General features: G+C 48.6%; 1 protein-coding gene across 9 annotated transcripts in view; it reads right to left on the reverse strand.

Annotated features, from left to right (window-relative positions):
* The window catches only part of LOC111862807 (cytospin-A), a 68,096-nt gene that overhangs the window by 26,961 nt on the left and 15,721 nt on the right, over positions 1 to 25,414 (reverse strand). For 2 of the 9 annotated variants that reach the window (XM_023848503.2, XM_023848502.2), the window contains exons 1-2: positions 15,829 to 15,989; positions 11,914 to 12,023 (exon numbers count right to left, since the gene is read on the reverse strand). In XM_023848503.2, the coding sequence (XP_023704271.1) occupies positions 11,914 to 12,023; positions 15,829 to 15,927 (209 nt within the window). In that variant the 5' untranslated portion in view covers positions 15,928 to 15,989. Of the gene's footprint in view, positions 1 to 11,913; positions 12,024 to 12,799; positions 12,817 to 12,964; positions 13,123 to 13,747; positions 13,834 to 15,828; positions 15,991 to 25,414 lie in introns of those variants that run through there. The other 7 variants (XM_023848507.2, XM_023848506.2, XM_023848508.2 and 4 more) reach the window with 6 other exon arrangements.

Below are 25,414 nucleotides of genomic sequence, written 5' to 3' on the forward strand. Positions count from 1 at the left end.
ATGGCTTATGCCCCCCTACAAAAAATATTTTATTTCGATGGATTCAGAAATCTTGTGAACCGCAGACCACCTGCACATAATTAGGTCGAGTACGTACACCGAGCGGCCGGCCATTTCTGCTAGAGGCTAATTCGACCCCAGGGCCACAGTGTGGCTGGAAGGATTGGGAAAGCTGAAAAATCCAATGTCCTCATCGGAAATCGAACCCGAGACCTTCCGGCTTGAGCATAGTGCCTGAACCAACTACGCTACCGCGTGCCCCCATCAGCAGATTACTTAGCAACAAGAATGATCCTCGACAATACTGCACTGACGCCCGGGGCTACGCCCCTATATGGTGCCACACTGGGGTAACCTGATCTATATGCAGGTCCATTGGTTTCCGGAAGGATCCGCGGCCGAATTCGGTCACCCTGACGTGACCCGCGTGTGAACACTACACGCTCCTGGGCTCTGGTAGTGTGGCCATAATGAGCAAAGCCGAAACATTTCGCGCTCAAAAAGGGTTTACGAAACACCCAATAAAATTCTTATAAATGAAGCTGCGAAATTAGACCGCAAATAAGTAAAGGTAATACTAAATGAATTAGAACAGTATACTATTAATTGGACCTATTTAGAAACAAAAATCTCATTTCATGGATACGAAAAATGAAACTTAAAAACTAATACGCCACATGTTTGTAATTTTCACTGCGAAGGGTAGGTTATCTTTTTTTTCTCTATTTTGTTTTTTGTTGCGCCATAATTCGTGGACTCCGTTTTGCGCATGCGCTAGCGAGGGGTATGAGCTGACGAACTGCACATCTTGATAGGGCTTCTTCCTCTAAGGTAAAACCACGCTTTGAAAACGACATTTCTAATTTAAGGAGCTCCAAAACGAGAATTATTTTAACAATACACAAAGTCGGACTAGTCCAGTCGGTATAGCGACGGGCTGCGGATTGGACGGCCGGCGTTCAATTTCCGTCATTGCTATAGATTTTTCTTTCCCCACAGTGTCCAGACTGGGTCTGGGGCCCACCCAGCCTCCTCTCCAACGGGTGCAAGGGGCTCTTTCTCTGGAGGTAAAGCGGCCTGGGCGTGAAGCTGATCACTCATCTCCATGTAGTGCCGAGGTCAAGAATTGTGGAGCTATACCTCCACTTCCCATACGTCTTCATGGAACAGTACGTAACTAATGAAGCGCAGGGACAACTTCCCTTTTCTACAGCAATGACATTTAAAGTATCAACTTTCTTGCGGAACTGCGTTAACCCGCCGAGGAATGAAGAGAGGAGCTTGGGGGGGGGGGCTGCGGGAGAGACATGTTAGGGAGGGCAAAGGAATTCTTCCGAGACTGACGATTCCCAGGCAGTGCTCGTTTGTCCTTCCGGCAAAGGCTGGTCGGGGAGAGGACAAAAGCTACGGGGAGGCGGCCTTTACTTTCTCATACACCTACTCAAATTAGTGCGCGCAGAGTAAGGAAAGCAAACAGAATTTCCACTCCTCAAAATAACAAATAATTTACGGGGAAAGGGAAAAATCCTTTCCCAGACAAATACGGGTACATTAACTTACCATAACGAAAATGAGGCAAAGCACCACGAACCCAAGTAAACGGTAAGGAAATAAAAGATAGAGTACAGAACTTAAATCACAATTCTCCCAAACAACCTCACAAGCAAAATTACAACATCAGCAGCAGGAAACCAGACCTTTTGGAGTCACAGCCTACCTTAGAAGATTCTGCCAGATTTGTCTTGATTTAGATCATTCGGTTTCACTTCTCTGGGTTTCGCAAACGGTGCCCTTTTCTTTTTTACAAAGCGTTCAGTCCCCCCCCCCCCAACCCTGGTAGGTCGGCTAAACTGATGTTGGTCCTTGCCAGCACAGCCACTATTGGCTTCAGGTCTCGTCCATATCTATGACTAACATTTTTGTTCTCTCCCATACACGTGTTTCGAAACGGGGCCTCCTCTTTGACGAGGAAGGGGTCGGTCTTCCTGTGTAGGCGCTACGTTTGTTGCACCGCAGTTTCAGCTAACTAACTCCATGGAGCTGAGCCCTTTTTGAGAAGCCGTCAGTTGTCAGGTACTCAAGAAGTTTCAAGCATTTTATGGAACACGAAGGTTCACTACCGTGTTCACAAGAGCCTTCCACCAGTCCATATCCTAAGCCAGATCAATCCAGTCCATAGCACCCCATTCTACCCCTCTAACATCCATTTTAATATTATCCACCCACCTACGTCTTGGCCTTCTTAGTGGCTTCTTTCCTTCTAGCTATCGCATCAATATCCTACATGCTTCCTCCTCTCTCCCATTCGTGCTACATTCCCTGCCCACTTCATCCTCCTTGATTTGATCATTCTAATTATACTTGGAGAAGAGTACAAGTTATGAAGCTCCCCATTATGCAGTTTTCTCTACCCTCCTGTCACTTCATCCCTCTTCGGTCCAAATATTCTCAACACCCTGTTCTCAAGCACCTCTGTCTAAGTTCCTCCTTCCTTAACGTCTGAAACCAAGTTTCACATCCATATAGAACCACAGACAAAATTATAGTTTTGTATATTCTAATTTTTACGTTTTTAGACAGCAGACGAGGAGACAAGCTTCTGGATTGAATGGTAGCACCGTAGTTCAGCACTGGGCGATAAACTGCTGCTGGCCCTCGCCAGCACGGTGATTCTTGGTTCCGAATCCCACAGGACTCATGCCTTGCTTTACGATCTGATGGCTCTGGGAGCCTTCTAGACTACTCTCTTGACTCCCTCCCCCCAACCTGGAGGAGCGACAGGGTGGTCACAATAGCCCCAGGCACAGGGTTCCATTTTCATCGCTTCCTACAACTCGCGGGGTTAACCCATCTCCACAAGGAATAAAATTACAGCACACTCAGCCAAAAACCACGAGCCTCATCGGTTCCGGTGCTCGAAACCGGCTCTCTCTAACGGGTCCATCCGCCTTGGTAGGATTCCCCTTTTCACCTGATGAGGGAAGCAAATCCGGCTTCGACAAACTCGCCTAAGACGAAGACAGACGGCGCAGGGGTGTCAAGACGCAGTACAAACTTCCGGTCTGTGCAAGCAGACGGACTCCCTGGCTGAAGTTTGGTATTGAAGTTGGCATATTTCTGTTATCGACACGAGATATCATCACGCAGCACGAAACAAACAAGTACAGAGGTCCACACCCACGCAAACGAGTCTGTATCACTGGCGGTTGCCACTCCCAGTTCGTAATCGAGGCGTCCCGGGTTTAAAAACCTCGGCTCGGAGAAGGGTCATAGTGACCGAGATTCTTCCAGGATTTCCTCAGTCACTCCACACGAACGCCAAGACAGCTTCGTTTCACATCCTCTAAAGTGAGTGAAGCTGTCGCTAAGCACTGACATGAAGGCGTATGGGGGAATGGGATGCATAGATTCGCGTATTCTTGACCTCGGCACTAGTTGGAGGTGAGCGGTCAGCTTCACTCCCCGGCCGCTTTAACCGCGGGGAAAGAAACACTGGTACCCGTTTCATAGAAGGTTCGGTGGGCCCCAGAACCGGTCTGGGCGATGTGGAGAGAACATTCTTGACTTTACCGGGACTCGAACTCCGCTTTCACAACCTTCACAATTCATTATTCACCAAATATCCTACCATTCAGTGCTCAGTACGCAACAAGTAAATAAACACTGCGTACGTTAGAGACTGGGCCACAGAGAAGAACCGGGTTTGATACTCGGAAGAGGCACAGGCTTTGTCCAAAGAGTTCAGATCACCTTTGCAACTCACCCCACCTCTTGTCCGTGGGTGGGGGGCCCTTTCCCCGGGGGATAAAGCGATCAGGGCATGAGGCTGCCACTCACACCCATCTCTGAGGTTAGGAAATCTTGCCCCTTCCATGAATCGAAGCCCGATACCTCACTCACTCACTCAATCCGTAACCTAGTTACCACAGCGATTAAGCCATCCCGTCTATAAGGGTGACGCCGTGTCTGTAATTAAATCACCACGCCCACTGCCTTGCTCTTAGACCGCCCTTCTTCCCCTACCCCACATCACCGACCGTTTTTCCGTGATGACGGAAGAACAGCGTTCCTCCTGAACATAGCAAAATGTCTGCCAGACTACACGGTGTCATACCGCTCAAATGTGACGGTGCTGCCTCTATCTGATCTGAGAGCCACAGCGACATGTATCACTCTTCTCGTACAATAACAACGGAAGGCTAAATATAAACAGAACCGCAGTGACATCTATGATTGAAGGAAATTGAGCGCGCATAAAAGTGCAATGATCCCAAGGCCGACACCCGATGTTGATCGAGTCGAAACGGAATGTCAGCGATTTTACGGCGCCGTCAGTCTCCAGATCAGGGCTTTCCACTCACGACCCGTGGGCTTTATCAGGGTCGTCCCTACGGTACGGCCAATCGGGGTGAACGCCCCAGGCCTCACAGTTGGGTATCGCCATATTTATTTAATTTCGTTGAGCGGTGAATTCTTTATTTGATATGGCTGCGGTGTCAGCAAGTCATCAAAACACGTGTATAAGTTTCAGTAAGATGGCGGTCAGTTAGCACAAAGGAGTGTGTGACTGCTAGTGAAAGCTGACAAGTATTACGAACTGTGCTGCATGTGCCACCCAGTCTGGGGAGGTGCACCTCTCCAACACATGTTTCCAAAATTCAGATGCAAAATACTTCTCAAGGATCGGTCAGTCCACATCACCGAGATGTTTCTTTATGTTCATTTTTTTGCGGTTGTTATTTAACGACGCTGTATGTATCCAGATTACCCAACGTTGATGACAGGATGATTAACCCTTTACAGACTGAATCGGAGTCAAAATTACTTTACGACTGGCCGTTTACCGCCAATCAATTCCTCTCGGCACCAAGACCCTTGAGGATCACGACCAGAGATATTTTTTAAACTGAACACTTGTTGCGGTTATAGTCCTTGTGCAACATCCTCTCTGACGAGAGGATGGGTCTGTCGTTTACAATTGCTGCTGGGCCTCGCCACGGCAGTCATTCTCAGGTCCGAGTCCCGCAAGACTCATGACAACATTTTATTGTCTCAGATTCGAGACTCCCCCAACCTGGAGGGCCAGGTCCCCGTATTTATATCCCTCAGGAGCAGGGTGGCCCGGTTGTGCTCCCAGGCACTGGATTCCCATTTGGTCGCGTCTTTCTACTCGCAGGGATACGGTGGAGACATGCCACCAACCTGTTAATGCTGTTTAGGGAAAGTGTCGATGTCTATTCTGAGAATCATACGGAACAAAGAAATACACAGTGTGGGCAGAATGCAGAGTTTTAGTATTTTATCGTTGGTGGTAAATTTAGTAACCACTGGACTTTAAGGGGTTAATAGATGAGATGGTGGAATGGGAATTTGTAGGGGTAACAGAAGTAGTTGAGAAAAAATGTCCCAGGGCGACTTTGTCCACCACAAATCCCACACCATCTGACACACGACGGAACACGCGCCGCTGGGATGGGAAGCCTGCCACTAACCGCCGGAGCCAGGTAGGCCCTAACTGGAACGCACGCGCGTCTTCATGTAGTGTGTCCGCTAATGCTGTCCGACTTCAATCGAAATGAGCAAAGTGTCCGTGAGTTCTCAGCAGAACTCCCCAGTACCATCAGACTTGCTGAAACCACACATGCGCGCGCGCGCGCTTAGACGACACTTCATGGACTGCCGCATATCAGGAGGTGGCTCGGTTCGCAATCCGACCGGGCCACCGAGTATTCTGTGGTTTTCCTCAGGCTCTCCCCCACAAATGCCGGAACAATATCCCGATTAAACGACGACTGTTTCCTTCCAAATGTTTTCCAATTCATCGTTCATCTACCATTTTAACATTTGACGCAATGTGGTCTAGTTATTGATAGCATCGCCAAATGACCCACAAACAAGTTCGTGGGTTGCCCAAGCCTACCTCAGTGTCCAACATAGCCGCCTAAATGTGGCACCCGGCCACACTAACGTTTTGGCAGAATGCTGATAGTTTCATAGCTTGGCAATAAGGACGGCAGAGGAAATCCTGAAATTATTGACTTCTGGGATGCGATGTCATTACGAGAGGAACCTGTTGCCTCCAAATTCCGCGCACAAGCGCGCCCTGAAGACAGAAGCACCATGCTGTTCCAGAACACTGAAAGCAAACTAATAGCTTAACATTCCAGAAGACAAACAGGCAAAAGCTGAGAGTAAGCAGAAATTAGGTAAGGTAAATTTGCCACGTGCTTAATTAATTAACCACCACGCCATGAAGATGTATGGGGAACGGAGGTATAGCTCCATCCATTCTAAACTTCGGCACAAGATGGAGATGAGTGGTCAACTTAACGCCCCGGACGCTCTATTCCTGGGAGAACAGCTCCCGCTATCCACTGGGTGGAAATCTGGACGGGCTAATTAACGAACAGCATGGAACTCAGTCCCTCTTGAGAAACTAACAGTTGGTCATCTACTCAAGAAAGTTCCGATATCATATGAAACACGTCCGTTCATGATAGTATTCACAAAAGTCCCGTCACTGGTCCATATAATGAGAGAGACGTATCCGGTCCACACTCTCCTAGGCTGACTCTCGGATCCCATCTACGTCTGGGTCTTCCCATTTATTCTTCCTTTCAGGTTCTTGCACTAAAGCTTCTTATGCATTTCTCTTCTCTACCATGTGTCTTACATGCCCTGCCCATCTCACACACCCCCTTTAATCATTCTACTAATATCTGGTGACGATTTCACACTGTGCTCATGGGATGGGCCAAGCATGTAGAACACATGGACTAAACAAAAAATTATTACTAAATAGGGATCGACAATTCGCACGTATTGTGACTATTTGGATGACAGACGGAACAGAACTGGTTGGAATGGTGGCCCTTGGTGGCGACGGCGTTACTCACCGGCGTCCATGCTAATAACTACAAACTTTTGAAGAAGCCTGTACTTTGGGGTGGGATCTGTCGAACGCAATCTCTGCTCTGCACGCAAGTCCCCTCTCCCACTGGCAACAGCGACATCTGGCAACCAAATGGAGAACGTTTACTACCAGATGCGTTGCCTGCTGCCGCCATCTGCCGCTAATTTTCGTAACTACATCGTGACCGCCTCCAGGGATGGCCGTAACGTCACGCAATTGCCCACGGTCTCCGAGCAAAAACGAAAACAAAACCAGGGCCGGAGCAAATACATTGTTTACACGATACAAAGTAAATGTTTCCCCATGGGCGCCGCCCGGACTACTTTTCGCATTTTACTGACCGCCCTAGACCACAGCATATCAAACTGTGGGTCGCGACTCCATGGCAGAAGTCGCCGACATCTCGAGCACTATTCTAAATATAGCTCTGTCCACTGTACCCATGCGCGCAGGTCTGGCAAATAAGCAAGGTTCAGTGTACCTGCAGCCGGCGAAAGGTTTCACCAGACGATTTACACGCGTGTGGAGGCGGGGTCGAATACCTCCACTGTGACCCTCCGAGTCGTAGGAGGCAGCGAAAAGGAAGTCTCAAATCTGACACAGTAAAATATGGTCGCGAGTCCCAAGGGACTCGGACCTGAGAAAGACTGCGCTGGCAAGAGTATATAAAAAGACAGACCCGTCCGTTCGTCAGAGAGGACGCCCCACAAAAAAATTTGATCGTAACTGTCAAACAGTAAATATCTAGTCACGAGCCACAGATGGGGCTCGACACCAAGACTTACTGACTGACTTTGACTTTGACAAATGATTTAGTGTGCGAAGTGGTAAATGTAGAGTTGTCCCTGTGCATAATCAGGCACCAGGCCAGGATGACGTATGGGAGAGTTGAGGCACAGCTCCACCATTCCTTAACCTCGGCAATGCACGCATGTCACTCACGCCCTTTCTGTTTTATTGTCGGAGAGAACGAGCCCCCGGGAGTCACTGGATACAGAGCTGGGCGGACGCCACAGCCGGTCTGGACGACTCTCCAGTGAACTGAAACCCGACAGCCGTCCATCCTACAGACTAGGAGCTATACCGACTCAGCCATCGCAACATCTTATTGCAAGTACTGGTGGTAGTCATGGTTACTGCAATGAAACACGTGGAATGGAACGTTTAACTAGAGGAGCAAGATTACAGTATCGTTCAGCCATCGCTCCACGAGATATCTGTTTCAGCTGATTACCGAATGATCACTTTATCGACAAAAACATACGTACGTTTGACAACAAGCAGGATTTTCGACTACCACAGCGGTAGTTATGAGGACTTCTGGGATGCGAGGCCGTGTAGCCCGCGGAAAGTCAACTGAAGCTGCCTGCCCTGAAGATGGAGGCGACATGTTCCTCCGAAACGTCGGTTGACTTTCAACGGACTACACGGTGTTATATCCCAGAAGACTGAACTCTTCGCCTAAAGACATACTCGTTATTGGAGTTCGCTTGTCTGGCCTGCGTACCTCTTCAGTACATTACACACGGCGCCACCGACAGGAGTCTCTTGCAGACGCAGGGAGGCAGCTCTCCCAAGGCGGGGAAGCCACAACATCCACGCTGATTAACACTACTATTCTTGTCACCGTATAATATTCAAGATGGGAGTACAGATTCTTCAAAAATAATTTATGAGGTCATTGGATTTTTTCAGTTGACCTAATCCAGCCGCACTAGGCCCTGGGGTTTACTCAGCTTCTAACAGAAATGAGTACTTACTTACTTACTCATGGAGCTGAGCCCTTCTTGAGAAGCCGCCAATTCTGCAGCTACTCAAGAATTTCCCAGCATTTTATGGAACCCGAAGGTTCATCACCGTGTTCACAAGAGCACTCCACTGGTCCCCATCCTGAGCCAGATCTATCCAATACATACCATCCCATCCTATCTCTCTAAGATCCATTCCAGGAATTAATTACATAATTTTCCTGGGAAGTAAGGCGCGGCCGGCGCGTAAGGCTGACTACCTTACCGCCATCTTTCAGCCGATTGTCTGGATACGAGTAGTGTGGGACCCTCAACGTCTCACAACCCTATGCGCCTTCACGGCCTGGTACAGGGATAGCTTTACTTACTTACTTTTTTTATTAATATACGGTACACTTCTTTCTCCTGCAAATTTTGATTTTATTATAATTTAAAACAAGAAGTTCTGGGAATAGTTAATCTCCTATTTTCCTTTGATACGACACGGACCGCACAGAAAACAAAGCCTACAACAATTCTTCGTTGCCGCGGGAACGTCTTCAACGAGTTATTACCTAGTAACGATAGGGGGATACGCAGACAGACCACAGACTCTCCTTGGATAAGACACGGACCGCACAGAACAAGTCTTCTGCTGTTTGCATGTATTCGTTGAGCGGGAACGTGTTTACCGACCCGTTGCTTGGCATCGATAAGAGGGACACACATGCACACACAGACTGATGGGAGGGATTTATGAAGTACGCCGCTGAGATGGGCTCAAGTGTCATGATGTACATACCGAATTTAATAAATAGTGGTTCAGGCATTCAAAAACTGCTGGGGGGAATACACGGACAGACACACTAAGCCTACTTTAGCGAAGCATGGGAAGGGAAGTGCAGTGCAGTGCCTTGCTCTTCTCACTCGCCGGCAACCGCGCATGTCAGGAACTGTAGGCATGGTGTAACATTTCCGGTTGGTTTCACTTCCTTGTGCTCAATTATCTCCAGATCCTTAAGTCTTAGTGGGCTTACAGTATTCAGTTTTCCCCACAATTTCACCCCGCCCCAAACATTTGACGCGCCGGGAGCAGACTCGCTCACGTCTTCACGTCCCGCCGTGTGGCAAGCTCGCGCTGGGGTTCTCAGGGCGGCTGACGGTACTCGTTCAACCAACACAGCTAGGGAGGGGCTGGAGGACGGAGGAGTCGGAGTTTGAGTCCCGGTGACGCAAGAATTTTCACTTCTTCATGTCTAAACAGGCTATGGGGTCCACCAAATTCCTATACAATGGGTACCGGGGGTCCTTCCTCGGGGGTAAAGCAGCCGGGGCGTGAAGCTGACCACTCACCTCCAACTACTGTCGAGGTCCAGAAAAGGTGGATCCATACATCCACTCTCCATGCGCCTTTATGGGGTAGTGCTGAATTAGTTACGCACAGGTCAACTTTACAACGTGGCTTGAGTCCGCAAGCGAACTATACTGACCGAGCGACCGCCGCTTGTCGGTGTAGTCAGTGCCAAATTTAGCGGATAGAGGGTGCCGTGTGGTCAGTGCAACGAATCCCCACGGCCGTTAATTTCGGGTTTCTAGAACGGAGCCGCTATTTCCTTGAAACAGCTCCTCAATTATCCTCACGAAGCTGAGGGTACAACGTTCCAGACACACTACTTCTCAGAAAAACTGGTAGCGCCGGGAATCGAACCCGGGGACCTCTGGATCTGTAAGCAGGAACTCTGACCACTAGACCACAGAGGCGGTCCCTTTTCTACCATAGTCATTTACAATAGGCCACCACCACTTCCTTAGAGCCGAGGTACCTATATTAGTATAGTCGCCAGGCGACTGGGGAATCGTGGTTCGATTTCCGGTAGGGGCAGAGAGCTGCACACGTGCTCTCGAACCCACTCAACCACCTGATCAATAAGCATCGGGGACTCCTCCCTTGGGAGTGAGGCCCAAAGCGGCCACTCCCATGTAGCGCCGAGGTGCAGCTTGGGTTCAGCCGCGACGCTCATAAGATTCACTTACACTTACACGACGTCCAGAGTTAATACTAACCAGGTGCCTGCCTTCCCTTTCTGAAATTGCCGGAATCCCTCCTGCCCGGGAACACAGGGCGTCATGACGACCTGCGCCTCCAGGCGAAGGGAAACAGATCTGATCATTTCCTGTAACCCAGTTATCTCCACTTCGTTTCCATCGGTAAACTGCTACGTGATTTGTAATTACAATTCGGGGCCTCCTCTGAGGGGATAACCCTGTATGGGAATGTTATCTGATGGAGTGACACTCCACGTCGCCCAAGCTGGCTGATAAGCTGCGCCTATCAGATGGTACGGACTTTCTAGTCAATCGCTGTCCCGTAACTGCTTGTCACGGTCTGAATAATGACAAAGGCAATTAGCAGACGCTGAGAGAACCCGTAAAGAAGAGTCCAAGTAAATTTGCCCCCTGCTCAACTAAGCATCGTAACTTGAACTGGAATAGCTTCTTGCCATGCTTGTTCTGACGCAGAACACGACCTGTGCGTAGAGAGGCTGTATGCTTGACACGCAGGGACACCTTGCTGTTATGCGGGCAAATGGGCGCCAGCAGATGGAGGGAGGAGCCAACCAACTACCCCCTCTCAAAAAAAAATTAAAAAAAGGGGGGGGGGAATTTACCAAATACTAAAACCAAAATTGTTATATTTAAAAGAAGTTATACTTCTATCCCGAATATTCAAGGGCGTTGGTTCCCAAACTTTCTGTCACGACGCGATCGTTTTCGGATCTCGTGAAACCCTCAAACCCTCACCTCCATTTCTTTATTTAACTAAACGAAACCATTTACAGTCGCACTTACAGCACTGCGATCAACTGAGTTGCAATCAGCACAACACGAAAACCGCGAGAAAATATTCAAATTTGTAGAATGGAAATAATTCACGGCGTTATTCATTCGGCGATGAATGTTGGCGGTAATGGATGACTTCTTGCTTAATATCTGGATTAACAATTATGGCGGTTGCTTATGGAAGAGACGATTACACGTGGGTAAAAACAATTATTTCAGCCTCACTTGGCATTCAAAGTTGATGCCTTCTCATAGCCCCATGCTTCCCAGGCTGGGAACGTTTTACTCTAGAGACGATCAGTAAAAATCGCCCTAAGCGGTTTAAACACAGGTTTACAAACATCGACAATCAAATGTTAGCCATCGCAACGCATGTGATGTCTACATTAGCGTTCGTTAACTTGTAAAACGAAGAAGTGAACAGGACGTTACCTGGAGGGTGGTGCGGAGGGCCTGGAGGCAGCCCTAGCCGTCAGTGTGCTGCTGCTGCTGGACGTGGACGCCTTCAGACGCGCCGAGGACGCGGCTCGCATTGCCCTGTGCTGGAACAAAAGAACATTTCAGCGATCTCCGAGAAACGTACAGTTACCTATGTAAAAATTTCGTAATTTATGTTCTTCACCCAGTTGCGTCATGGTCCTTAACAAACTGCATGGAACAGAGTCCTTTGTAAGCTAACAGTCACTAAAATAACCGCAGTGTCTCAACGAAGCCGAAAGTTCAAAGGCGCTTTCGCACGAGCGCGTCACTGATTGCAATCCTCAACAGGACGAATTCACACTCCCATCCCATTCCTTTAAGATCCATTTTAATATCATATTCTCATGTAATCCCAGGCCTTTCCAGTGGTCTCTTTCCTTCCTTTTCCCACCAAAACTTTACACGCACGCCTCTCAGAGGCGTGTTACATGCACTGCCAAACGCATCCCGCTTGAATTCAACATTCTAATAATATTTGGATAGTAGTACAAATTATGAAGCTCCTAGTAATTGAGGGGCACGCGGTAGCGTAGTTGGTTGAAGCACTATGCTACAAGCCGGAAAGTCGCGGGTTCGATTACCGATGTCGCTGGATTTTTCAATCGGCCTGTTCCTTCGAGCCGCACTATGGCCCTGAAGTCGACTCAGCCTCCAACAGAAATGAGTACCAGGAATCTTCCTCGGGGTAAACGAGTGTAGGGTGGCCGGCGTGTAAGGCTGACAACCTCACCGCCAACTGTGAGCCGATTGTCTAGAAAATGTAGAAGCCTCGACACCTCACAACCCTATAGACCTCCACGGCCAGTTACAGGGATAACTTCACCTTTAACTACCTTACCTGACTGCTGAACTTCCTGTCTCCTGAACGAACAGTTGTGCTTACTGAAATACTGTTCAGGAGACGGTTTCTCGTAGCAGGAACGTGATAACGATATGAACCGATTACGTGCCACGACTCACCATGGAACATATGCGAAGTATATTCACAATAAGAGAGGCTCACCATGTCCACAGGCATTGACAGTACAGGAAGCACAAACAGCGCGACCCAGAGCAGAAGTCGGACTGCGACCCCCTGACATGCAGCCCAGCGCACTGTGACACTGACGTGACGTCATCAGTCACTATCTGCCCGCCAGCTATCTTGTCTATCGCACTGCACTCTCCGCTTTCCCTACTACAATCAGCTTCTCCGTTAAGCCGGTTTACATAATTACGCACCACACTTTGAAGACGCTGGAGGGCCTCAGAACCAGATGGAACTGAGCGGCCAGCTTCACGCTCCGGCCGCTAGTACACACTGCATGAGGGTGGGTGGGCCCCAAAGTCCGTCTCTGGCCCCTGCCGAGGGTGGGTGGGCCCCAAAGTCCGTCTCTGGCCCCTGCCGGAAATCTAACCCCGATTCTAATAAAAATAACTGCTGAATAGACTCCCAATTTCGCGGCTACGGTAAGCTGTGTTACTGGGAAACAAAGTGAAAGCGTCACAACTGTTACGTCACGCGTGCACTCCCCGACTCGTCCGATTTACTTTGTTTCATGGCGCCGTCAGGAGACGCTATAGCGTCGGAATGGAGAATTCGAAAGGGGTCTACACTTGAGCGTTCGTGTTACGTTACACTGCCACGTCGAGGCAGGATGCTCAAGTGTGGACAAGACTTTACAGTAACACCCGTCTTCACTTGAGCGTTCGTGTTACGTTACACTGCCACGTCGAGGCAGGATGCTCAAGTGTGGACAAGGTCCTAAACCACCAATCTACTCCGCACGGTCTAGTGTACACTCACATGTAACGACATGAATGTAGAAGTATAAAGGTCGAAACACCCACATTCACATTTCGTCTCCAGCACAGCGCGACAGCCGGACGGGCCACGTTCTCTCCGAAGGACTGGAGTGGGCTCGAAACCCGGCAGCAGTAACATGATAATCAGTTCCCACGCAGCCGTGTAGGCGAGTGGGCGGCACAAAAAACAAGACGCCATCTGTCGCAACTCGTCATTGTATTTACGATGGGAAAACAGCAGAAGCCTCTGTAACAGCGGGCCCCAATCGGCCGCACAACACTACATTTCGCCCATCCAACGCAGCACAGAAGTACTGCATGGGACGCCGGAGACAAAATGGTGACTGAACGCTACGGCAGAAACAGTAAAGCTAGGCTTTCCGCCTCCTTCTCTAGGTTTCCTGCTTGGCTCACTATTCGACCTACAGAGGCAGGTGCATGTTCCTCCGAAACGTCGGAATGTCTCCGAACTGCATGACGTTATAACACAAAAGCCATGCCATCAATATCCAAAATTCAACATACAACCCATTTTTCGAAAATTTGGTGTCTCACCGGTTCTTGCACCAAGCCCTTCAAACTGTGCAGATGAACAGACAAGGAGAGACGGAAACATTAGTAGGCTAAGACAAATATGCGACAATACAGGAGGAAGGCAAAAGTAAAGAAGGAAAGAAGATGGCGAGAAAAGGAGATGGATAGCAAGAGACTGTCAGAAAACAAAGGAGGGAGGTTAAGAACGTACTAAAGAGGAGAAAGGAAGAGAAGTTATAAGAAACTGACTTTGGTCCGAAAGAAACAGAAACTAATATCCAATCAAAGAAACTGACTTTGGTCCGAAAAAAACAGAAACTAATATCCAATCAGAGAAACTGACTTTGGTCCGAAAGAAACAGAAACTAATATCCAGTCAGAGTAACTGACTTTTGTCCGAAAGAAACAGAAACTAATATCCAATCAACCTGATCATCTGATCGTGACCTCTAGGTACGTTAGAACTGGTCTTTTGGGACAAAAATATTATTACCCCGGGATTTCATCACTCACCTTATTTACTATCTTTTATCTTTCCTTCCTTCATCCCGTATTGCTTTCCTAACTACTTCAACTCCTCTCCATGCCCCTTCCGTCAAAGCAGTTTCGGTAAACCGCACAAAGGCCTTTATAAGCTATTAATGCGCAGCTCATGGCAGGGAGTAGCCACTGACTCTTGTGAACACGGTCACGAACCTCACGGTTCCATAAAATGCCGTAGGTTCGCGACACACCGAGTGCCACATCTACCCTGGACCGGCCTTACAACGCACCACATCCAGTCTGAGCAAGCCAGCGGCTCTCGCCGTCCTGTCAGGTATACGAGTATGTGTGACTACAGAAGGGGGTTGGATTGGTGAATGGATTTATTGACAAACGAGTCGGAACTACAAGCAATTACAGAGCCACCGCCAATCTCCATAATTCTCAAATCACCACAGCATCCGCTAAGCATTTTCCAGCCTGCTGTCTTCACCAGCCGTTCGCTGGCAACAGCTTCTAAGAGTGGAGATTCTTCAGCTTCACGCACTCAAGCCCTCTCTTTCAGACTCCCATATAGAACTGACCCTCAACCGACCCTGTTAATCGCTTATAACATCTCAGCACGGACCACACAGAAAATACAGTTCTTCTAATGTTGTATGTTTCGGGCGTTACCTAGCAACGGCCGCTGTCTACAGTTTTCGCTTAAGAATGGGTCTATACACCACAGTTCTGTCTCCGCTGGCCATTTTACGACGCCGTCAGTATCTGACACTATACAGCGTCGAATGGTACGACGACTGGTGAATACTGAATTAGAATTCAGAAGCACGCGGTCATGACGCGACATAGTCTCCCTGCATTTGTTAGGAGAGAGATTGAAGAAAACCTCTAAAATCCTGTCAGAACAGCAAATGGCGCGGTCTCACTGGAATCGAACACCTCTCGAATACACGTCCAGAGCGTCGCCTCTATGTCAACCTGCTGAGAAAATCGATCCCTCTCAACTACTCTCCTATCAATATATCGTGCGTATTTTTAATAGCAAGAATCAACGTAGCTTACCGTCTTCTTGGATGTGATGATGCAGGCAGCATGTTTTTCCGAAACGTCGGTAACTATCCACCAGACTACATAGCGTAAAGTTTCAGTTATACTCTTCATATGCACCGCCGTCAGAAACTTAAGACGCCGCAAGTACCAACGTCCGGTGTTCAACCTGCCGCACAGACTTTCCCTACGTTCTGTTGACGCTGTTGACCACAGCACGGATCACAATGTGTTCCTATTGCGCAGACGTCGCAGTGCAGTTGGTTCCGCGTAGGCGAACGCAGGTCGGTCAGTCGGCGGCGCGCAGGTGTATACCGCCGCGCCAAATTCCTGTTCAAGTCCCGGTTGAACTTCGAGGGCTCGGTCATTCACTGTACCGTTGGCTGGCCCGGTGTCAATAATACGGCAACAAACTTCTTCTGTCTCCCAACGCAAGGAGCACGTCTTCTTCTGGCACTAATCTTCTTTTTACGCGTGTGCATTATATATATATTCTACCCAAGCTCGGAAAAAAACAAACTATTGTACCACTGGAAACTGTTTTCGCATCAATTCCATGCTAAGTGGATCCCCTGTTACCGAGACGGCCTCCAGATAAAGAGGGTGAAAGGTAAAGGTAAAGCTGTCTCTGTGCTTAACTAATTAAGCACTACGTCATGAAGACGCATGGGGGAGTGGATGTACAGACCCACGTTTTCTTGGCCTCGACACTAGTTGGAGGTGAGTGGTCAGCTTTACGCCCCGGCCGCTGTACTACCAGGAAAGAGCCCCGGTATCCATTGGATAGAAGGTTAGGTGGAACCCAGAGCCGGTCTGGACGACATGAAGCAGTACAAATTCTTGCCCCCACTGGGACTCGAACTCCGACCCCTTGGTCTAGGCCGTAGCTAGTAGCTACACCGACTGCACTATCCCCGCTCTTCAGATATGGAGGATAGCTGCGAATATACCGAAATAAGCAGTTGCGGACAGCCGAAAAGCGGCTGTCCTCCAGCTAGAAAGTTGTCCGCGGTGTGGGTGAACAATTCCTCACCATTAAAAATAAATGTTACGAAATATTACAAAGGCCTTCGGACTTGGACAGATTCTTTGGATAAAGCGATCTGGTTCAGGTCAGGGACCAGTGGAAAGCTTCTGTGAACACGGTAATGGACCTTCTGGTTCCATAAATGTTTGGAAGTTCTTAAGTGGCCGCGCAACTGCCGGCTTCTCAATAAGGGCTCAGCTCCATGGAGTTAATTCAGTTTCGCTTCCTCCCGGCGACGGAACACAGCGAGTATGTTTCTGTGGGTGCGCGCACAGGAGGAAGGATCGCAACTCCTCCAAATCGAGCTGACCCGCAATGCATAACGATCGATTAATGATACCGTTGGCAAGAACATCGGTCCCGTAATCCTTTACTCTGAGGCTCCCTTGACACGAATAAAAATATTTGACGCCCCCAACAGCGACAGTCTTGGTGCGGCCGAAAATTATTCTCATTACTAAGAAGTTCGTAATGAAATTCCTTCGCGTCTTTCATAAATCCCGTCAGTGCCGAGGATCTGTACTGCATGGCTGCAGGCCCGTCACTCTCATGTTGAAAAATGAGTGTCGAATCAAATTGGTGGAGAAAAATCTTCTTCGGCAAGCTGCAGCACACCGCCCTGCGAGCGTGCTCCCATTTAGCGGGATGCTGCAAGTCCCTTGCGGTTTTCTTCAGATTGTGAACTGGCCCTTTAAGGACCGAATTTCTTCATAATAATATATAAGAATTCAGTCCGTACCTCACGGGAAACACGATCATGCCCCCAATACAAAGACCAACCGGTTAATACTGCTTAAGGGAACCGTCGCAGTTTGTTGCCGGAATCATACGAACACGCAAAGGTACTGTATGGGAGGAAATGCAGAGTTATGGTATGTATAGTAACCATTGGGCTTTAAAGTGTTAATAACAATCCCCTTTATAGGATCTGTATTACATGTAAACAGTTATGCTGTTTCCAGTTATGTGGCCATAGAACGTGTTCCTAACTGTTAATTATGGCCACAGGAAATTTATGCTTGAGAACCGTCCGCTTAAAAAATGTAATCTAGCAATTTAAAAATATAATTAGATGTGTGACGCCTACCGTATCGCATGTTTTCATTTCAGCGTAGTGTTTCCTTAACAATGTACGTATAACGATTAGACTGTTAACATATCCACCAAACAGACTAGGCCAGATGTAACCACTCTAGACTTGAATTTGAATCTCGCCCGGAACACCAGCCATCATGAATGATGTCTGCCGTAGTTTTCTTCAGTGTCTCCTGGCAAATGCCGCGATAATACCTCGATTACACCATGAGAATTCCCTTCCAAATTCTTTTCACGAATCATTTACCATCTCACCAGCAGTCGCTGCAGTCTCGACACCGAAAGCGTCGTTAAACAACCCACGAAAATTATCGACGGCCCCTGGAAGAAACGATTCAAACTTCGAGAAACGCTGGTCTGTCTTGTGACGGACGTACAGAGGTATCACGTTAACATTATCTTGAAGATGGAGGCAGTATCTTTCTCTGTAACGCTGGTACTCACCCAAAAGACAACGCCGCGTCATTATACAGAAAACCATAATACGAATACCAAAGAGGTAAAGTCCCTGGCTTAACTAATTAAGCACTACGCCATGAAGCCGTATGGGGGATGGATGTATAGATCCACTTCTTGTTGACATCAGCACTAACTGGAGGTATGTGGTCAGCTCCACGCTCCTATAGCTTTACCCTCGGGGAAACAGCTCCCGGTACCCACTGGATAGGAGGTTGGGTGGGCCCCAGAAACGGCCTGGACGACGTGGAGAAGAGAAAAATCCTGCCCCTACTGGGACTCGAACTCCGTCCAGCCCGTGGCCAGACGCTATACCGTCTGCACCATCCCACCCCGTACATCATGTTAAATATTTAAAAAAAAAAAAAGACAAAGTTCTGTCTGCTCAGTTCAGCGCCACGCCATACAGTAGGTAGGAGTGGAGGTACCGCTCCAAGTATTCTTAACCTCGGCACTAGATGTAGGTAAGTGACCAGTTCCACATCTCGGCCACATCACCCTCAGAGACACAACCACCGAGGCTCTGAGGGTTCCTGAGCTGGATCTGATGCTTCGTGGGGTGCGGCGGGGGGATACACCTGCTTCAGCCCAGAATGAAACCCCGATTCCTCGGTCATCTAATGGCTACACCGACTGACCGACCCATTGTTACATGATACTATTATACACGCATTACTGAAGGGAGGGCGTGGGGCTGACCTCCAACAGCATGACCTTCATACCCAATTGGTTCCAGTGGTTCCAAAATGACTGCTCTATGACAGACAAGAAGTAAGGATAACAAGTTTGTTGCGCCGATCCCGTGGCTAATCTCAGTTTCAGTAACATACATTTTCTCGAAAGCCGTTCGCTGCATTGAAAATATTCATTTTTATTAATTCTGCCCGAGCCAGGATAGCTCAGTCGGTACAGCGACAGACTACAGGCTGGACGGCCGAGGAAACGGTGTTCGATTACTGTGAGCGAAAAGTAATCTTCACTGTATCCAGATTTGCTCTGGATTCACCCAGCCTCCTTTCCGATTGATACCCTAGGATTTCACCTGGGATTAAGGAGGCCGCGACGAGAAGCTAGCTGACCACTCATCTGAATCTACTGCCAAAGTTAGGAATGAGTAGAATTATAGTTCCACTTCCCCTTAAGTTTACTTTAGGGCTGTTTAGTCTCAGGTGTTTCAGTGCGCATTCCCACTGCCACGTCAAGTTTCCGCGCTGAATGACGCGCGTTACAGTTACAGCTGGACAACACTTTCGTACAGAGCAGGCTGGTCTAGCGGTAACGCTCCAGATTGCATTCTGGTTGGTCTAGGTTCGAATTTCGGTCGGAACACCGGCTACCCTAATTGAGGGCTTTCGTGTATTTCTTCAGTCTCTCTATGCACAGGCCAGAATACCTCGAGTAAAGACAGCTTCCTTCCACATCATCCTATCATTCAAAACTATATAGTATAGACTGAGGCACTATGCTACAAGCCGGAACATCGCGGGTTCGATTCCTTATGAAGCCATCGCGATTTTCAATTGACTTAATCCTTCAAACCGCACTACAGCCCTGGGGTCGACTCAGCTTCCAATAGAAATGAGTATCAGGAATCGTGGCCGTGCCATAGCTCAAGCGGTTAGTAGCCGGCTTTCCGTTGCAGCGGCCTGGGTTCGATCCTGGGTCTGGTCAAGTTCACATGGTAAGGTGACGCAAGAGTGGCGCGGTTCCTTGCGTTCGAAACAGCATTGACACTGTCTTCATAGTGCACATCCTGCTGTGTTCCAACATATACGGTTAGGTTAAACCGTCACCTGGGCAAAAATGTATACTCGATTTCACGTGTCATAATTAAAATATTTATTTCTGCTGCATGGATCCATATTAACTGCCTGGTGATGTTCCTTTGTGACCGAAACATGTACCACAAACATTAAATCGAGTATACACTTTTGTTGTGGTGGCGGTTTAACCTGACGATATATGAAGCATTAACACTGCAACACACAGCGCTACCTGCTTCAGCATAAAGATGCTCTGCATTCTGCCCACACTGTGTACTTACGTTTTGTCTGATCCTCAAAACATGCAGCGATTATTTCCCTAAACAGCGTTACCCAGTTGACCTTTGTAATCGCGCCAACATGTGTTTTCTGTGCGGCAGTAACCGAGTTCTTGGCCGATCACACTCCGAGGCACGAACCGTCTCCGCCTGCTCGAACACTGGGATCGTGCGTTCGCATCCCACTCGAGGCATGGATGTCTGTGTGTAGGTAGCGGCCTTGCGACGGGATGATCCCCCATCCAAGGAGTCACATCGACTGTGTATAGGATTAAGAAACTGAAAAAACAGCCAAGGTCCACAAGGGCTGTAGAGCCATGGATGGATGGATCGACAGAGAGAGAGACTAACCGAGTCCTTAAACGTGAATTCGTTCACTCATTCACCAATGGCTCAATCCGTGGCGGCTTTTTTTTTCCGTTTCACAATCCTGTACTCAGTCGGTAGGGCACCTTCCAAGGGGGATCAGCCCGTCGCAAGGTCGCTACCTACACACATGACAGCACAAACACAGAATAAACGCACACAGACATCCATACCTCGAGTGGGATTCGAGCCCACAACCCCAGCTTTCGAGCGGGCGAAGACAGTTCATGCCTTTGACCGCCAGCTGACCGCCAGCGACTGCTATCGCTCTGCAGCATTCGTCACACTCAAAATTAGGAGCCCGGATAGCTAAGACGGTGTAGCTACGGGCTATGAGCTGGACGGGCAGAGGGGTCTGAGTTCGGGTCCTGGTAGAGGCAAGAGATGTTTCTCTTCTCCACACCGTCCAGACCGGTTGTAGGACCCACCCAGCCTCATATCCAATGAGTACCGTAGGATCTTTCTCCGAGGGTAAAGCGCAAGGGGAGTGAAGCTGACCACTCACCTCCATCTAGTGCTGAAGTCAAAGAGTGGTGGAGCTATACCTCCGATCCCACTTCATGGCGTGGTATTTAATTAATTAAGCACAAAGTCAAATTTACCTCTAGCTCACACCCCGAATTATGCAGCTCGTATTAAATTAATACAATGTTCCTAGCCCTCTTCACCACTGCAGTAACAGCATACTCGAACGTGCTGGGGAAGCGTCACGGGTTGCGTGCCGACCCGCAGGCTAGGGGCGAGCATACATCCGGAATGTCCTGACAGGCCATCTCGACACAGGCTTTCGTGGGTTTACTCTGTACTTCAGCAAATGTTGAGATGATTCCCAAGTTAAGCACTGTCTGTTTTAAATCCATCAAAATCAAATCCCTGTGCTGTAAAGGCCATTATATTATCGTTCCAAATTACAGAACTCATCACTATTCAGTCAAAATTCTGAGGCGCTTGTCTCAAGTCGTTACTCATCTCCGGGCTTCAAAGCGGCAGAGGAGCCAAACAGCTTGGGTCCGGAGGTTAATGGCAAACTACAGCTGCCTCCAGGCCCGTCTGCTGGCAGATCGAGAATAAGATTTGATGAGCACAGACAGTTCTCGCTTTACGAACTTTCACAATGAGGCTTGGGCTTGTCACTCACCAGAAATCTCGTCCGAACAAAAGCGAACATGTTGGAACGGAAACGAGAACGAACGAACGCAACGTCGCCCAGCCAATTCGCCTTACGCTCTGCTACCTATCATTGCTAGGCAACGGCTCAGTAAAAACTTTCCAGCGGCAACGAATATATGTAACCCCCCAATTATAACACTGCGCCCACGAGAGCTATGACACCGTGTAGTCTTGTTCTGCTTAATAACTTGGCAACATCCTCATTCCACACAATTTTACCCTGAAGATGAAGACAGCTTTTTCCTCCAAAACATCGGTATGAATCCATACGCCAATTCCTACCGTCACTTTAACTGTTGGGCTGCGTAAGCATGGCTTATGGGGGCAACGCGCTCTGACAGACTGTGACGTCGTCTTCTGATGTGTGTGTGTGGGGGGGGGGGGGCAGACGGTAATTTCCTTGCGACGACATTGATTATTTTCAGCCTGTCTCCAGCATCACTCTAAAGACTAGGGCTGTAATGACACTGCACTACATGAGACATGTGCAGCGCATGGACCTAGTAATAAACAGCGAGTACTTCCCTAACAGGAAACCGACTGGTTCTCTGATGTACGAGTGGGTTCTTTGTGAGGCTATTTAGATGAATTTCAGCCTTCCAACGGTAAATATGATTAGCCTTCTCATGGGACATGCAGGGCGTATGGAGAGATGAAAATGTAGCCAGAAAACATGAAGGAAGGAAACAACACGGAAGAACTAGGCAGAGATGGAGGGAAGTGGTGAACTCTCCTGAACACAGTACTACCGAAACCTAGGCTAGTGAGCTTGCTCACACTACTATCCTGCATGATTCCCTTGGCCGGTAAACATATCATGAGCTTGCAGCACCCCACTCACGCGAACTTGTCGGGTGTCAAACAGAAGTTCCCCCACCCCCATTCCACAAACTGAAGGGGTGGCCGCCACGCACCACCATCGATTACAGTTCTAGCTGCAACGCTAGGACAAACGTGCGAGTCTGTCGTTCCAAAACATCGCTCGCAGACAGCGCCGGTACTTCCTGTTCGATTCTCTGAAGCCTCAGAGAGAGTGAACCTTCGGGCTATATAAAAAGCTGGGAATTTCTTCAGTAGCTGAGTAACTACTTACTTGGGCCGCGCCATAGCTCAAGCGGTTAGTCGCTGGCGTCCCACTGCGGCGACCCGGGTTCGATCCGGGGTCTTGTCAAGTGGGATTTGTGGTGGACAAAGTGGCGTTGGGGCGGGTTTCATCCGAGTACTTCGGTTTCACCTGCCAATCTTCATTCCACCAAATTCTCCATCATCATAATCACCCAGGACAGGTACAACAGGCCAATCAGTGGCCGCCGTGCCGAGTGGACCCAGTTGGACTTCACCCCACACTAAGCGAATTAAAAAAAAAAACTATTTACTTCTCAAGGACTCAGAGCCACGGAACTAGCGAACACAGCTGAAGTCGCGGCACGATGCGCAAGCGCCACAGACTGAATTTGGGCATGGAGACGGCCCCCCTGAAGTTCTAAGTTTTCCTGTATTACCCCACGCAAAGGTCGCGATGCAACAAAACTCATCCAGAGTCTCTTGAAAGCAAGAAAACATCGACGTGAGTAGAGTGCAGTGCAGTGCAGTGCATCTGCAACTCGCGATCTCGCTCACAGATATACTAAGCGGGGCAACCCAGAAAATCTGCTTACACATTTTCGTGTAAGTATTTTAACAACACTTCTAAGGATCTTCCTCGAATATTAAACAAATATTTCTCGTATCAATGTTCGACCTGTTCGATTTGGGGTTCTCACAGCGGTGAGCATGAAGCGCTCCATCTTCTGGGATAAAACGCCGTGCAGTCCGGTGAAATTCAACATACTGTCATGTTTTTAGGCGTGACTATAGACGGGGTATCGATTGGATAATTGGATTTATTGACCACTTATACACCACTCGGAAATAAAGGCAATTACATAGCTATTGCTAATCTTCACACTTTACAAGTCCCCACAGCACCCGTGAGGTATTTTCCAGCCTGCTGTGTATTCAACAACCGTTCACTGGCAACGGGTTTCTAACAGTGGAGATTCTCCAGTTTTCCGCGCTCAGGTCTCTTCGTCAAGCTGCCCGTGCAGAACTCCCGCCAATTCCCTCAATCCCAACTGCCATATCGTCTCCAGCTTCAGGTCGAAGAATAAGCCAAGCAAGAAAGTAGCATGAAGGTCGACTTTCACCAGACTACACGCCGCTATATCCGAGAAGGCAGAACTCTTCAATATTTGACACTCTTCCTGTTATTTTTACTTCCGAATTTTGTTTCCCAAAAAGCAGGGGAAGGTCAGATGTTCGGCCTGCCTTCCCTGCCTACTGTGCTTAATCAATTAAGGACCAGGCAATGAGGAGCGAAGGTACAGCTCCATCTTTCTTGACTTCAGCAATGGACGGAGATGAGTAATCCGCTTAACTTCCTGGCCAATTTACCTCCGGGGAAAGAGACCCCCCCGTACCCATCGAACAGGATAGTCTGTGGGCCCAACAACCGGCCTGAACTCTGTACGGAAAAGAAAATTTCCTGCCCTTACTATGAACATAACTGCGGCCCGTCACTATAGCAACTGAGCTATTCCGGCTCATGTAAGTAACTGTGTCGAAAAGGAAAGGGAAAAACGCGTTTGGGTCACTATAAGCAGGTTTTCCGGTAACAACAATAATACTAACTGTAGGTATGTTCGGAAAGGAGACCGCTTACCCTGACTGAGGCCTTCCTTGGTTGTCGGGGAAAATCTGGAGATGTCGCCTGAAATTGGGTCCTGACCGCTTCGTTCCACACCTCTTCTAATTCACTATCACTGATCCTCCCATCATGCAACACTACACAGACTGAGCCACTGACAGCATGGTTAAGTACAGACCGCTGCTAACCAGTGACTCTGCAAACAACCACCGTTTCTGGGAAATGGCTCGGTAAATACACTCCCGCAGCAACGAATATGCACACAACAATAGAATGACTGTTGGAAACGGAGTGTTTCTACGTGGTCCGTGCCGAGATGTTACAAGCAAGGGACACTGTAGTACAGATGATGTCTCTTACCTCTGTGGGGAACTGAACCGCATCCGTCCAGTCCGCAGCCCGTCGCTATACCGACGTGTGTGTATATATATATATATATATATATATGATCATATGGAAGCCGGGATAGCGCAGTCGCTATAGCGACCGAGTACGAGCTTAAGTCCCGGTAGGGTCAAGAATTTTCTCTCCTCCATGTCGTCCAAGCCGGCTCTGGGGTCCACCCAACTTCCTATCCAATGGGTACTGGAGGCTCTTCCCCTGGGAGTAAAGCGGCCGGGGCGTGAAGCTGACCACTCAACTCCAACTAGTGGATCTATACATCCACTGCCCTGTGCAACTTAACCTTTACCTTTATATGACTAAATATGGAGAGCAATGGGACAGGGCCGCAAGAAAGTGGAAGTGTGAAGCAGAACTA

Source organism: Cryptotermes secundus, unplaced genomic scaffold (genome assembly GCF_002891405.2).
Source record: "Cryptotermes secundus unplaced genomic scaffold, Csec_1.0 scaffold462, whole genome shotgun sequence".
In the NCBI taxonomy this organism is placed as follows: Eukaryota; Metazoa; Arthropoda; class Insecta; order Blattodea; family Kalotermitidae; genus Cryptotermes; species Cryptotermes secundus.